This window comes from Epargyreus clarus, unplaced genomic scaffold, assembly GCF_041222505.1.
Source record: "Epargyreus clarus isolate Ecla_fem2 unplaced genomic scaffold, WU_Ecla_fem_2.2 ptg000027l, whole genome shotgun sequence".
NCBI classification, from domain to species: domain Eukaryota; kingdom Metazoa; phylum Arthropoda; class Insecta; order Lepidoptera; family Hesperiidae; genus Epargyreus; species Epargyreus clarus.
The window spans coordinates 6,422,130-6,438,227 of record NW_027332234.1 but is presented as its reverse complement, the minus strand read 5'-3'; the positions used below and the strand labels follow the sequence as shown (position 1 = coordinate 6,438,227).

The window sequence follows — 16,098 nt, the reverse complement described above, 5'->3', positions numbered from 1 at the left end:
TTCTTGCTGCCAAATGTAAAGGCATATATTATTTCAGCTCATCGTCATAGTCACAACTTATATTATTAACTCGAGCTGTAAAATTAATTAAACTACTAACAGTTTTAAAATCTCTGCAGGCAGCAGTAACACAAAGAGAAGAAATTCTAGAATTATTTTTGATATTAACATCATCATGCTGTAATATTAAATCGATGATTGGACGACGTCCTTTTGAAATGGCTAGATGTAAAGCAGTTGACCGTTTTTCTCTTGAGTATTGCCATCAGCGCCTGTTTTTAAAAGATGCTCTATCATCCTTTTTCCGTGATTACTTTTATCCAAGATAGAGGACCTGGGATATGGTATAAATTATGAAAGAAAGCAGTTAGCATTGGCAATTCGGATGTCATTCAACAACTCCTCTGGGATTTTCACGTAAACAATAAAAATAACACCAATGTAAAACACCACTTCATACAGCTGTGTTAAACAATGACCCAATATTCATTTTTGCCCTGCTAAGCAAAGGTGCTGATGCTGATTCGAAAGATAAACTTGATAATACGCTACGTAATAATCGTTAAAATAATTGCTAAAATAATCACTAAAAAATGAAAAATAAATAATAGTTAAAAAAAACTAAAAAATACGCTTTTATAAAAAATTCGACCAAAAAATGAAAAATAAACAATAGTTAAAAAAAACTAAAAAAAATACACTTTTTATAGAAAATCCAACTAAAAAATGGAAAATATTTTTTTTAAAGTTTGAATTAAGAATAGTGTAAATAAGATCAAAATATTTTTTATTGTAAAAAAAAGCGTGGGGTGCTTTTTAAGATATTATCAAAATGATAATCCTTCTACTCAATATCTATCAATAAAATATTTATAACTATTGACACCATGCACCCCACGCTTTTTTTACAATAAAAAATATTTTGATCTTATTTACACTATTCTTAATTCAAACTTTAAAAAAAATATTTTCCATTTTTTAGTTGGATTTTCTATAAAAAGTGTATTTTTTTTAGTTTTTTTTAACTATTGTTTATTTTTCATTTTTTGGTCGAATTTTTTATAAAAGCGTATTTTTTAGTTTTTTTTAACTATTATTTATTATTCATAAGAAGCAGTAAACATGAGCAAGTCCTTGTACATTTTGCAACAGTATCGTTCGTGTATGCAATAATGTATCTAGTGTGACATTAAGGCCACCTCGTTGGCTAACGTCCACTCAGACGTAGCCTGAGCGAATGGAACTCAAGTCGAAAATTGCCTTTCGCAAAACTTGAACAGATGGTCATTTTATTTCATCACTTCCTTATAATATTATTCTATAAAAAGAAATGGCACCATGTTTTGTGCGAATCTAAATTTATTTATAACATTATTAAAATGCACAAAATTATTCAATGTACTTTATTTGATTACTTTGCTACTCATAAATTACTTTGTGTGGATGGAATTGCGTTTAGATTAGTGTAATTGTCAGTATCCTGAATAATACGATTTCTATGAGTTTCTCCCGTTAGATTTAAAATTGCTTGAAATTCATCAGACGAACTATCATTATTCACATTCGATTTAATGAAATCAATATGAATACATTTAAGTTTATAATATGTCAAGATAAAACATATTATTAAGCAGATGAATGCAGCATCTGCCTTTTAATCCAATGAAAATAGACAAATAAGGACAATCAATTCTAAAAATGTATAATATTTTATCATTTCAACAGGTGCTTGTGAACATAATATTATTACATACGACTAAATTATATTATTCAATTAGTTTTTCAAGCGATTACCTACATATGAGTCTACTTAAGTCGCCACCTGTGGTTATTTATAGATTCTGTCCCTTACTTTTACGGATCTTATTAAATTATATTATGTGCCAATAATATTTAATAATTAGTTCATCACATTCGCCATTTATAAGGTTTCATTGATCTCAGACTAATCAAGTATCTACACATTTATCAGGTATCTAATTTTCATCATTAAGAAGTTTGGATTTGATGAAGGCGTATCTATTTTATATATTTATTTAAAAGATTTTCCTATCTTTGTTTCCTACTGACATTTGTGTCAAAGTTATCAATTTACTAATTATTGTTCTTTGTATTCTCGCAATTGTTGGCCAATGACAGGTCATTACGTTTTTAGACTTCGATAACATTATCAATCATGTGAGTTTTTAAGTAAATATTAGACGGATGTTCTAATTTATCTTTCGCATCTATTCGGCATTTACGGCTGTTATTATTAATAATCTATTCAATTATTGCTTGCCAATGGTTGTAATTTGAAGTTTTTTTAGGCAGAAATTGTCAAATGTCAATCATATTTGAAAAAAATGAATCATTATTGTAATCATATTCGTGTTAACTTCTGAATATTGAGAGTGGTTATTTTTCATAAAAAATACAAGTACACAAAAGTACTTAGACGTAACACACTGGTGAGGTCAAACTGATACATAATAATGAAAACATTACATGTATGTACCTAATCTTACCGGAATTCCGCATCATAAGATGATTTACATGTTTTGAAAGTAGAGTACTTTTCATAGTTACGGGTAAGTTATGTAAATAATTTGCATAAATAAGTAGATCAACTGTAGAAGCATCACCGGTTCACCTATTTCTGGCTATAGCAGCAATGATCGCGCTATGTAATTTTATATTATTAAACCGCTAAACCAAAATACAACATTGCTTAACGAACACTTTAAGCGCTGTTGTTGTGTTATAACATAAAAGGTACGAGTATAAGGCAGAAATAAACATGGCGGTGGCGCCATCCTTATTTCTGCCATATGACTCTAACTCTCTCGGTTCTCTCGGTCTCGGGTCTCCTATCAGAATGAGAAGGATTAGGCCATAGTCCACCACGCTGGCCAAGTGCGTATTGGAAGACTTCACATACCTTTGAGATTTTTTTTTATAAATCTCTCTGGTATGCGGGTTTCCTTACGATGTTTTCCTTCACCGTTTAAGCAAGTGATAATTAATTTCTAATACGCACATAAATTTGAAAATCAGAGGTGCGTAACTGGGATTTGAACCTGGGACCCCTCCATCGAGAGGACGCGTTTCTTAACCACTAGGCTATCTCTGCTTTATGTTTATAAATGGTATACAGATTAGTAGTCTACTTATATTACTCCTTACTCTATATATGACGATGTATGTAATCCCAACTTAAAAGTTAGATCACCTCATGAAATTTAAAGTTGTCAGTAAGTAGGTACTTTCACTTCCGACTTTAGACGCCGACTGCGCCAACAGCAGCCGTGACGTCATTGTTGTGGTAAAAAACAAGGTCTCAATTCGCCAAGGCCATCACGTATCGTCGCAGATCGAATTTCTGTGTGCTATTTCGTAATTTTAAGGCGCTTGTCCAACAACCGGCGATGTCGTAGCGAGTGATGTTTTATGCGAATCTATACAAGTTAATTACACAAATTTTATAGCAAATATTTTGAGTACAAAAAACTTGCCCTGCTATTAAATTCTAAGACAAAAACAAACGACGATTGAAAAATTTCATCTTTGGATATTTTTAACCAGCTTTGTGGATAATTCTTCTTAGCGCTAATTTGAGGATTAACAAAAGATAGTTTAAGCACACAAAGAAGAAAGCAAACAGGCAAAGATAATATTTCCTATTTCGTTCCTAATTTTCTTTTAAAACTAATCTCCGCCTGTCGCTAAAGGATTAAAAGTAATTAGACTAAAGATTAAGGATACGCAGTCAAAGATAAAAACAAAATCTCGTCATTGGTACATCATATTTTGTGACTAATTGTCATTCAAAAACTAATTATCACGTATCGCTTACTTACTTACAGTTAGACACGTAATGAACGATTGAGATCGACTCTGCCTTGGTATTTTTTGTTAATTAAAGTAACACTTCAGTTGTTTAAAATAGCTTTAAGGCTATTCATTGGTTGAACAGTTCTGTCAGAAATGTACATGGGATTAGAAATCTACCGTCCAGAATCTAATTAGTAATTACAAACCATACTATTCTGTTACGTAATTCCCACCTCGCGCGGCCAGTTTTATGTACGTAAGGAAGGTTAATAGTCCTAGTAGATACGTAATAGATTATTATATAAATATGTCAGGAAAATAATATTACTAACAGTGAAACTGGGATAGTTTCGTGGTTTGGATATTGGTATCTCGTGTTGGTTGGTACGGGGTTCAAATCAATTTAGACATACATAGTTATCGTGCATTTTAACAGTAAAGGCGAACACTGTTAGTAAACCGATATACTCTCGAAATGTCTCAACAGTTTGGTAATTCTGCCAGTCCGCACTTGACCATCATGGGAGTCTATGGCGTAATTAATGAGCAGACCCATGCCCAAAGGAATAATAAAAGCTTAGTTACGATGATAAACAATTAGACGAGAAGAAGCGCAAAACTACTGGTAGTAATCACATTACCTACACAAAACAACTGGGCGCGGTGGAGAGTTGGATGTGTGATCACTAGTGGCTAAAATACGCTCCCGTGCTTAAGCACAGACATTGTCAATGCCTGTAGGACCCTTAATAGAATTAGATTTTTAAGATTCGTCAGATGCAACTTTTGTGGACGCTTCGTGTAAAAATGTATAGTCCGCGCCAAACTGCTAGTCCGCGTTGAAGTTGTTGCGATCAAGTGTAGTCATACAATTTGCTATGGCGACGCGATTCATTTCTATATTCAGAGCGGACTAGCAGTGTTAGCAGCCTTCAATTGATGTTGGTTACATATTTATATCCGGGAGCTGTAGTGACCATAACATAAGTGATTCATGCTTTGTTGTCTCGAGATATAAAAGTATTATTACAATGTTTCACACGTTACGCCATCACGACACATGTGAATAACTTCAAGGTTCGGGTTACGGTGGTCATAAATTAATAATATGTAAACATGCGAACACACTAGCCAGTAAAGTTTATTATTATGTCCAAGATATTATTAATATTATGAACTAGTTCCGTGTGAACGGACGGATTTATATTTTTGTAATTATTAGTAATCTGTTAGTAAACTACTTCTTTATGCGTTAAGCATGATTTATATATTTATTTTAATATATAAACACAATGGTTTATCGATTTATCATTATTTTGACGACGATTATCGAAACATTATTTTGTTACCTAATATTGACAAACAAGTAGATATACCAATCTCAGAAATTTTATTAATCAGAGATACGAATCAAAAGATTTTTTCCGCTTGCTTTGGAGGCACTGTTGCTCAACATTATATTGGGGTCAAATTGACGGTAGATAAGTTCTATTTACAAAATAAACAATAGGTATAACATATCAATAAATTTTAATATAGGTACAATAAAAGTATAATTATTATTCTTATTAAAATTTGCGCATTATGATTATCCCATTTTATATATTTTTCGAAATAATTTTTGTAAGGACTAAACCCATTTTTAATATGACTATTAAAAGATGGAGAAATTCACTAAGAGTTGTTGACTACCATTTTGTTTAAAAATGTCTAAGGTCAACTTATTAGAATATATAAACCGTATCATTAGAATTTATGAGGGCCCAACAGATTAAAACAAACATCAATATAAAACTAACTTTCTCTATCCCTGAATAAATTAAAAGTTAAAATTAAATTTGAATTCCGATGGCATTATATAACGGACTTGTGCCTATGGGTCCTATGGGAAAGTTTATTATGTATAAGTCGCTTTCGAGTTTCCATAATGACGACAAGAAAAGCAATCGGATGCTGACGTAATCTCGTACAAAACACTACAGACCACAAATAAGGTGTAGAATGTAAATAAAGGTTAGACACCTATATTAAAACTACATACTTATGCGGTAGTGGAAATATTCGTGGGATGTCTGCGGTGGTATCCCCATTACGATACCTTAATTCGTAAATCAGCCACCTCCACTTTTTGACGTTTTTTTTTTATTTATTTTGATTTCGTTCAACGCCATTTACTACCAATATAAATAAAAAAAACATTTTGACAAAAAGTGGAGTTGGCTGATTTGCGAATTAAAGTATCAATTTCTGCCTTATAAAAGCAATGTTAAGCGTTATTGTGCAAAATGACGAGCTTTCATCTCTCCTGTTTTAAAGGTGGGGTCCATGAAAAAAATATTTTTATCGACCCCAAATTACATAGGAATCTTACTTTTTTTATATAATATAGGAGTAGCAGACGAGCATACAGTCCACCTGATGGTAAGTGACTACTGCCGCCCATGGACATCTGTAATCAACCCTAAATAGGATTAGATATTCCTACCTGAGGTCAGCCACAGATGCGCCGCTAACCCTGAGGACTAAGCTGGAACGCCTCGGAAAAGTCTGTCTCCCTTACCACACCCTTTCAAGCCGGAACACAGCAGCGCCTAACACTGCTGTTATTAAAATTATCTGCCTTATGGATGCATAAATAACTCTAAGGGCTTAGTTGAAACACCTAATATCGCGTTTTCCTCTATCTTAAACCAGAATACAGTAATTTCATACACAACTTGTAAGGTATATCATATTAAGTAGGTATGTGTGATGGTTGAAATAATCGAATTACAAAATTTTACCACTTCCAGACCTATCTACCTATATATCTAGTCCTATACCCATGGTAATACACCAGTTAAGAAAAAGAAAAATCTCAGGTTTTACATTTTCTATCAAGTAATGTAAGACTTACGGTGTCGTAGGAAAATCAAGTGTGACGACTTGGCCGTTTTTCCGCTTTCTCGGCCAATGCCGATGGAAAGTGAACACACCAGTGTCACTTTACTGTCGTGTTTAGGTAAACTAAACATTTTTTTTATCTTACTAAGGTGTGATTGTAGGTATTGCCTGTTATAAATTGTATTTATTTATTTTGCGAGGACGATTCCAAGTATTATTTAAATCGTTTATTTCATGACTTTTAATAAGTTGTAGAAATTTAAGGAACTAGACGTTATAAGATAGTGTTTTTTTAGATAAATTCAATGATAAAAAACCACTCAACTTTTAATATATACAGTATTGTCAAGTTGCTTTAGTACGAGATATGGCTGAGAAAGTTATATACGTTTAAATTGTGTATTTGCGAGACTAATTTTTACAAGACCGTTCCAAATGATTGCTATTACGACATCTTATTTCGCACATATTTGAATTATATCGATAAATGCATTTAAATATTTTTCCTTATTTATATTTATCCTACCTAACTTATCTTTAGGAAACTATTAATTAAATACTACGAAGAAAATGTCTATTCATGCAAAAATGCATTGCAAACGCGTTTTTTAAGATATAAAACAATAATACATTGAAGTGTAAATAAATATTTGTATACCCAACGTACGAAATACCCGATAGATGTCACTATATGCAACAAAAATGTTTAAGTCTAGTTCGATAGATGGCGTTGACTCATACACTTTAGCTACTCAGCAATAGATGGCGTTGTTTATCATATGTTTACCAAGACGTCAATAGATGGCGTTGTTACACATTATTCATAATTAATTACTGCTATTCCCCACTAGAGGGCACTGTTAAGTTTAACTTACCTTCCATCACGTAAACAATGCTGCCAACATCGCCCTCCTTGATGATGAGACTTCCTGCCGCATACTCGACTGGATACATGCAGTCGACAATTTCGCGAATTTGTGTCATTTCCAGGTTCTTCATGAAGTCGTTATCCAAAATAGCGGTCTTTATAAGTTCCCGGGATCTGGAAAAGAAGGAAAAAATAGGCTATAGTAACATTATTAAATAATTACAAATTGGTAGAATTCTTTAAGTAACAAAAATGCTCAAAAATAACCTAAAATCAATTGTTACCCTTATAAAAATAAATATGTAGACGCTAATTACATCCAAATAAACAACACATTATTAATCACAATTAAACAAAATATTTGTTTAAGCACCATTATTAATTTTCATTCAAATTTTTTTCGTGCACTGTAGAAATACTAATCTAGTATCATCATATGGTCAAAATCACATAGTTAAAGTACCGAAAACAGACTGATGTAAGCTCTAACAAAAATGGCCACAAATTTCAAGCCCAAGAACTTGATTTTATAGCTATTTTATTAAGGAAAGAACTGCGTTCGTATTTATTCAATGTCAAGTTGAGCAGAAGACTGCACTATTTTAACTTTACATTTATTGAATTAAACCTCATACGATATGACACAAATACAACGAATTTGTCAAATGATTACCAAATCTTCGGTAGGTACACGTCTTTGGGTCTCAGGCTCTTTATAATAGCAGATAAAAAGTAGTAATTTAGAAGCTTAACACTATTACAAGCGCTTAATGGAATAAAAGATTTGTAACTCCGGCAATAACGTCACAGATCAAGTACAAAGCGAACAAGGTTGTGTGTGTAATAGAACTTAATAACAATAACCTCAACGTTAAAAAAATAATAGAAGAACGTCGAAAAAATCGCTTGGTACCGAAATAATAAGTTATGCTAACCCAAGTCATTATACTCTTTTGTATCAAGACACTTGCTGAACCGGCTAACGTTGTGTTGCCATATAAATAAAATGTTAATGGTGAACGACCCTTATCACTAAGGGGTATGAAAAATAGATAGTAGCTGATTCTCAGACCTACTGAATATGCATGTAAAATTTGGTGGAAATCGATTTAGCCGTTTCGGAGGAGTACAGTAACTAACATTGTGACACGAGAATTGTATATATACGATTATATAAACTATTTTAGGACTCCTAGATAGCTAATGTGCAATAAATGTATGTACTTAAATTGTAATGATTTTTTATAAATAAATATTAAGATGTGTTTAATGTACAAAAAGGAAATAACAATTTCCATTTTAATAATGAGTAACCATAATATTTTATACTTACCTAATTTAATATAGGTATGTATGTTGGTGCGATCAATAATATATATTGTTTAACGACAACTGCATTTGGAAATATGTTGAACTGTTAAACTTTTTAGATATTGTGACAAAGATAAGAAACATATAAAACATTATACTCACATTAGATCGTATATAATAATTATTATATGTAGAAGGAATAGATAATAAAATTTAAGTACCTACTTACCTAAAAGTAATATAATGTAGGTAGCTATTAAATTTATTATGAGAAAAGTTATGGTCCGAATGCAATTTATATTTTCATTTGCATAGCATCTCGTGGTAGGAAACTGTTTTCCACATTTTGACTCATCAAACGAAACAATAAACCATTGACGTCACAAATCGGTAAATTTTGTCTTCACAATATTTGGTTACTAAAACTAACTCAACCATTTTGCATGCTTTATGGCCCGAGAAATAGCTAAATCGGACTCAGAATAGTATTGTTTTCCTTTAACATAGGGCTGGCAATCACTGTTAAGTATAGTTTTAGTGTTGACTTATAAATAATTTATTGACAGCTTATTTTAAATTTATTAACAACTTATTTTCAATTTATTATTGATTTTTTGACAGTTTATTTGTAATTATGAAAACATTGAGTGATTTGGTAAAAACATGCTAACGATATAAAATAAACCATACACGTAATATTAGCTTTATTTTGTAACTTGTAATTCTGTAAAATATGGATCAAAGAACGAAGAATAAAAACATAATGGATATTTTATATATGCAATATGCTCACAAGTGGTTGTTATACGAGTAAATATGTCATACCAGTACACAAAATGCTGGATCATAGTCTACCAAGCTGGTCAATTGCGGATTTTATACTTAACACATTTGACATTGTTGTATATTTTCTCACTACATTGTCTTCTCCGTTTATATTATATTCAGCTGTGATATTTAGTTTTTAAACGCACATTTAATTTCTTAAACCAAAAGTGAATGCTCCCGATTCCCGAGGTTAAATTTACCATCATTACCACTAGGCTGTCATTGCTATATTATTAACAAATGTTAGTGAAATATTATTCTCTCCAAAGCCTCTATTATTATCTCTATAATATAAAGCTTCAATCCTCCAAACAGTAGCTAAGACCCTAAACATACGTGTAGTATGAGTGTGTCACCCATCAATCAGAGCGATTGAATTTCTTCGCTATGGCTGCTACGAGGCCGACGTGTGTTAGTTGAGTGCCTTCGAGCCACCCATTTGGTATAATTACGTTCGAACTTTGCGGCCTCGCCTATGGCATGACGTGATGAAGGGTCCATTGCACATGATATGGGTGGAGCTTGTGTTATTTATCGAACTATAACGAGTAACGAAATGTTGTTTGAACTTGAATAGGGCTTGTGATTGGTAATAACTTTTTGTACTTAATGAATCTTGAACTTTGGCATTAATATGCTCAAAAAAGTAGATGCGAAGGATACAATTGTCTAAAAATGTAACGATTAAATTACCGGCCTTTTTTTTGTTTATACAGTTCATTTACGTCCGTCATTAATAAACAATCTATCCAATGTTTTGTCTACCCAATATCGGTATTTAACAATTACTACTCCAGTAGAAGCTTTCAAATTTTCATATATGGTAAACAAAAATTAGACCGATCAATTGTAAATAACGGACCTTAAGAGTCCTAGTTATACCTTTATATTAAGTAGGATATAGCAATCGGTAATTAATCAGAATCAAGGTTAAAGAATATTACGTAAGTTTCGAAAGTAGTGGGGCAATGCTTTTAAAATTAATTTATGCCATAAAGATACAAGTTCTGACAGCTAACCAAAAATCTATGCTAAATTTAAGACTACTGTGATTGTCAATGTCAAAAAAATAACCTATATTCTTTCTTGTTCACTTCTTCGATTTCATAATCAAAATGCCATGAAATAAAAAGTATGAAATTGTGACTTTAAAAACCTAACTAGTAATAATCGTTTAATTTTTTTTATTTGTTATTAAAAAAGTCAAAAGAAACTATATGTTCTCTCCCACACAATGTAATACTCACTTATGGTTCTTTGATATTTTCACCAACTTCATTTCGTGTTCTTGGGTCAAGGATGAAAGGGGCTCAGCCGATATAGCTGTCCGCTTAAGTCTTGGTTCTCCAATCGGCAACACTCTTGTATTTTCTATACCAGGTGTCTTCATTACAAAACATTCATCTTCTGTCCCGTTCTTGTGGTTATCTATTATTTGCCTAGTCAAAGGCTTTACTACCTGTCGAAACTTGTCTATTTCATTCTTCAAATACCTAATCGTTGCATCCTTTTCGTCGATTTCGTTTTCTAGTAGAGCTATTATTTTATCCCTTCGTTTCAATTCTTCTGTCCTTTCAAAGACGAGTCGTTTCATCTCCAAGTATTTTTTCTCTAACTTGTAGTAATGGTCTATTTTGCACTGCGTTGTATGCATTTTTTGCGCCATGTTTAATCACTTTAATTGTCACTCTACAACATTAATAAAAAAAATCACTTAATTACTCGTAGAGTTTGACATCGTGAAAGAATATTGTATCGAACATTATGTTTACACTCGTTCACAGGAACTGTTCGACAAAACTAAACTGCTATTAATGTGTCTTCGCTATCACCAATATCGATAAAAGATAAAACATTGAGTAAGGTTTACATACACGTAATATATTTACACTACGGCCTATCGTATATCACTTTTGGTGCTGATATAGAAGAAATGTACTCGTCAGCTGGCCAGTGGTTCTAATTATAATAATTTTAAGGTGCTATGACGTCTCAAGAGTATTGTTCTTGATGAAGTGAGTTACAATCATTCATTGTGTACAGTTTATTATCGCCTCAATGTCTCCCGCTTAAATCATGAAACAACTGGACATAATACCAATTGCACAAAGTTTTTTAAGACCATTAAAGTCGAGCAACAGTTGGAGGCAAATAATTGAAAGCCATTAAAAGTGAATGATGATGTAATTAATAAACGTAGTTTTAGCTTATGATATCTGAAAGTCAGACACCAAATGGCTTTTACAGCAATAAATAATTTTACACAAACCCTTATCACTTGAATGATACAATGAAAGTGTTAAATGCAATGTCAATTATCACTTGTTTTAAAATATCGACTTTGTATTACTCATTACAAAGACAACATTAATTGTCACCACTGAGGTACATGTAGATGAAATTAGTTTTAAGGCCAGTCAGCTCAAACATGTTACACGGAATCAATACCTTTCTAAGTGTTGACCGGTAAGGTCGGTAAGATTAATGACAGAAGTGAGAATTTGGGGCAGCACATAAGTCGTTGAGTTGGTAACGCATATTGATTAATATAAAAAATCTTATTTTATTCGTATCAGACGGCAATTTATTTCGATATACGAGTACGTAACTACAATAGTATGTCCTTTTCCCTAAGACGTGTTAATATCTCAAAAGTTTTTGGAATTTATCGGATTATTTTCAAGCCACTAAAATTAAAGAAACGTATGCATTTTAAATTTCCTTAATATATTTTCAAGGTTGACACAATGTGAAGCTATTTTACAGCAACTTTTATCGGTAAGTCGTTAAGCAGTAGAGATTAAGTGGCTTACAAATTTTTGGACACGATCGCACAAGATGGATTTTTAAAAACATAATCCACTTGTTTATTAATAGAAATAGACTAGTTTATCTGAAGATAAGATAGGATTGAGGATTATGGATGGCGCTCGTGGCATGACGTACACGAGGTAAACAAACGGTGCCTGTACACCAAATGGTATGTTTCAATTCTGACCTAGACCTGATTTCCTTAACGTTGGACAGGAGCCCAGAATCGCAACTGACCGTAATCTTCGCAAATCTGACTTTAAAATTGGTAATCTGTTTTTAGACAATATTATGTCAAAAATAATAATACACTGTTTAGAGGGTTTGCAGACTATATTCTTCTTGGACTTCTACAATTTCGTTCGGACTTTCATTTTAAACAAAGTTGTTGAGCCACTTTTAACAAACTCAATAACTATAAATCTTAATCTTTTATAAATAAAGTCCTAGATATTTTATGACTTTTATGGCGATGTTTATTGATTCAAGCCTTACATAATTGGGTTTACATGCCAATCAATACTAATGTCATGGTTCTCGCTTGGCATTTTATTTTAGTTTTTGATACAGTTATGAAACTTCCTTGGATCTAAATACTAATATATTTAATTTATTCAACGTCCAATAAAATATTACATCGTCTATACATGTATTGACCTCTAAATATGTAAGTAACATGGTATTAAAATTAATAGGCGCATGCTCGATCTTACGTAGTAATTATACCAATTATTATATTACACCTGTGATTTGATATACCAACAACTTTTCTATTGAACGTTATATTATACTCGTGTTCATAACTGTCGAGTACAAGAATACTGCAATCGTCCATGACAAATACACTTAGTACTGTGATGACTAAATCATTGTAATATCTCCTGGCCAGTCTATTCGCGAACATCTTGAACTCCTCACAGGCTTATAACTTTTTTGGCCTTACTCTCTATCATACATGTAAGATAAATCATATTTCAATTTTGTCGTAAACATTTTAAAAATATAAAGGACGTCCTACTTGACAAGTGTCACGTAAAAAACGTCTGTGATGCCATGAACTCTATGGCATTCGGTGTTATCAGAAAATTAGATAATCTTCTTGACACGGTGCTGATGTCACCCTACGTGGCGCATAAGTCAGTTTTAGCTAAAATTGACAGAACAGAGGCTAATGCTATTTACGGAGATTGACGTTATCACGTCAGTAGCAAACGGTCGAACCCATTAGGGGAAAACACCTAGTTTGCGTAATACTGCCAAGTTCTAAATTATACATGTATTATCTGTATTGTAATGGTAAAACTTGTAACAAGGATTTAATAGTCGTTAACATGATTAAGAAGTACCTATAAATAGATATTGTTGTTGTTATTGAATTTAAAATATTGATGATTTGGTAAAGAAAATACCAAAACTACTTTCATTTTATTTTCATCCATAATTATTTGAACTAACTCGCCTCAACTTAGCTGATATTACTATAAAACATAAGTTCTTAAAAACTGGCACTGTTATGTGGGTATTGTATATTTTAAAATATCTATTGGAATTTCTTTAACAGTTTTCCGACCCATAAATAATCACCCGGAGTCAGGTGATACAACGCAAATTGAAAAGGCAACTAAAATAACACCTGAAAGATAAATTTGTCATCTAGAAAATGAATCACACGAAACAGATACTTCCAAAGATAATACAAACGACCGTGATGCTTCCGATATCCATTTCGCATATTTTCTACTAAGGTATTTGAAGGTTAGAAGTGTCACTAACATTTGCAAAATTCATTCAACTGTAAGCTTCGGTACTTTAGTCGAAAAACACCGTGTCCTCCAAATTGTTTACACACGATGGTGCTAAATTCGATAAATTAACTGCAAGTTTTAATAATACCACGTAGGTGTTGTACCTTGACATAGATCTAGTCCTGAAAAAAAAGTTTTGCAACTGTCACGCCAGTCAGAAGAAAGGTTGATGTCATCCGAGAGAAAATAGCCCAACCACTTAATGGCGGAGGCTATTTTTGTAGCTTTCGCAATATAGTTTGACGAGGTCTGTCAAAAGCTTGTTGTTCGAGAAACAATATTAATGGAGTTCAGGAGTTTCGTAAAAATATAATATATGATGTAACTATGTCATTCAAACACACAATGAAAGTTTTCTTATCATTTTTTCACAGAATCCAAATTCCCGTTTTGGCTTAATTATCACTTATCTTTACTTGTCTTTTATGCAACGGTTTGCCAAATTATATAATTTATAAAGAATCTGCCAATAATTTTATTACATCAGATCCAACATAATAGTCTCCAACTAAAAATTTAGTCAATGGTGAGCCTTGTAAATATAAAAATGTAATTTAAATTTACGGAACGGCTAAATTTAGACACAATGAGCCAGTATCGACATTGTTCGTCTATAATTCCTCTTGGGGACGATTGTCTCAGCTGCAACCGTATTCAATGCAAATTAACCGGAAATCTTGAGATTACCCATCAAAGTGACTGTCACTATAAACTTAAACAGACATTATGAAATTATGGCCTACATTTTGTACCATTGTCGAATTTCTACAGGTATATGCACTCCATATGCTTCTGTAATTAAAATTCAAAAATTTTGTAGTGTCAACAACTTTGGATGAGAAAGCGAAATTTCGTATACATTCCTGATAAGTATGACGTCGATACCATTTTGGGAAATGTCATTTACAAAGGTACACATTTAGATATTCAGAAATGTTATATTTCCAACGTTTCTGAGTCATTAAAACTCTTATGGGTATTGAAAGAAGAATTTATATTTCTACAAATTATTGATAACAGTTTTGTTATTGGTCCAACTATAAAATATCTTACTGATATTTCTACGTGTGACTATATAATTATTTACTTAACTTTGGCATATGGTACTGCAAGGTTCGTAGTACTTATGTTATTTATTTTAAACCAAAGTCACCAATAACACCTACTCAAATCGTCCAGTGCAAATAAAATGATTGATCGAATAGAAAAACATACGGAAGACATTGAAGGCTGTGTTAGATATTATCGGAAGTGGTCTAGACTACTAATCGTTTTGCTAAAGTTTTCACCGCTTATCTATTCAATATTATTCTTATATAGCAAATAAATTACAAGCTACGTAGAGCTTAGATGCAGGTATAATGATATAATTATCACTAATGATTGACAATTTAAAAACAATCAATTATATAAGTACTTTTAAAACTTCACCACTGTTATTGAATTAATTATATTCATCTTTTTACACATTATAGAATGTAATCAACGAAAAGAGAAAAAGAAGAGAGAGAAATAAATGAGGGTGATTGAGATTTTAGCTAAAAAGATAAAAGGTCCTAATTTTATTATATATATAAGAACTTGCACAAAAGTATCATGCGTAGTCATTCATATGTCATTTACGAGTAAGATCTATAAATGGCAAAAGGCGATCATGTTATTCTGCATTCTTATCTGGATCCTTACGAAGTATGTTTCCACGGAGATTGTATCTATTACCATTAATATTGAGGGCAGTAAGAATTGTCCTCAAACAATGACGTAATATTGTGCTATATC

The 16,098-nt window shown here is 32.1% G+C and overlaps 1 protein-coding gene across 3 annotated transcripts in view; it reads right to left on the bottom strand.

Moving 5' to 3' along the window:
• Positions 1-16,098, bottom strand: part of for (cGMP-dependent protein kinase for) — a 170,288-nt gene that overhangs the window by 51,476 nt on the left and 102,714 nt on the right. For 2 of the 3 annotated variants that reach the window (XM_073088853.1, XM_073088854.1), the window contains exon 3: positions 7,572-7,738. In XM_073088853.1, coding sequence (XP_072944954.1) covers positions 7,572-7,738 — 167 coding nt within the window. Of the gene's footprint in view, positions 1-7,571; positions 7,739-10,950; positions 11,385-16,098 lie in introns of those variants that run through there. The other variant, XM_073088855.1, reaches the window with a different exon arrangement.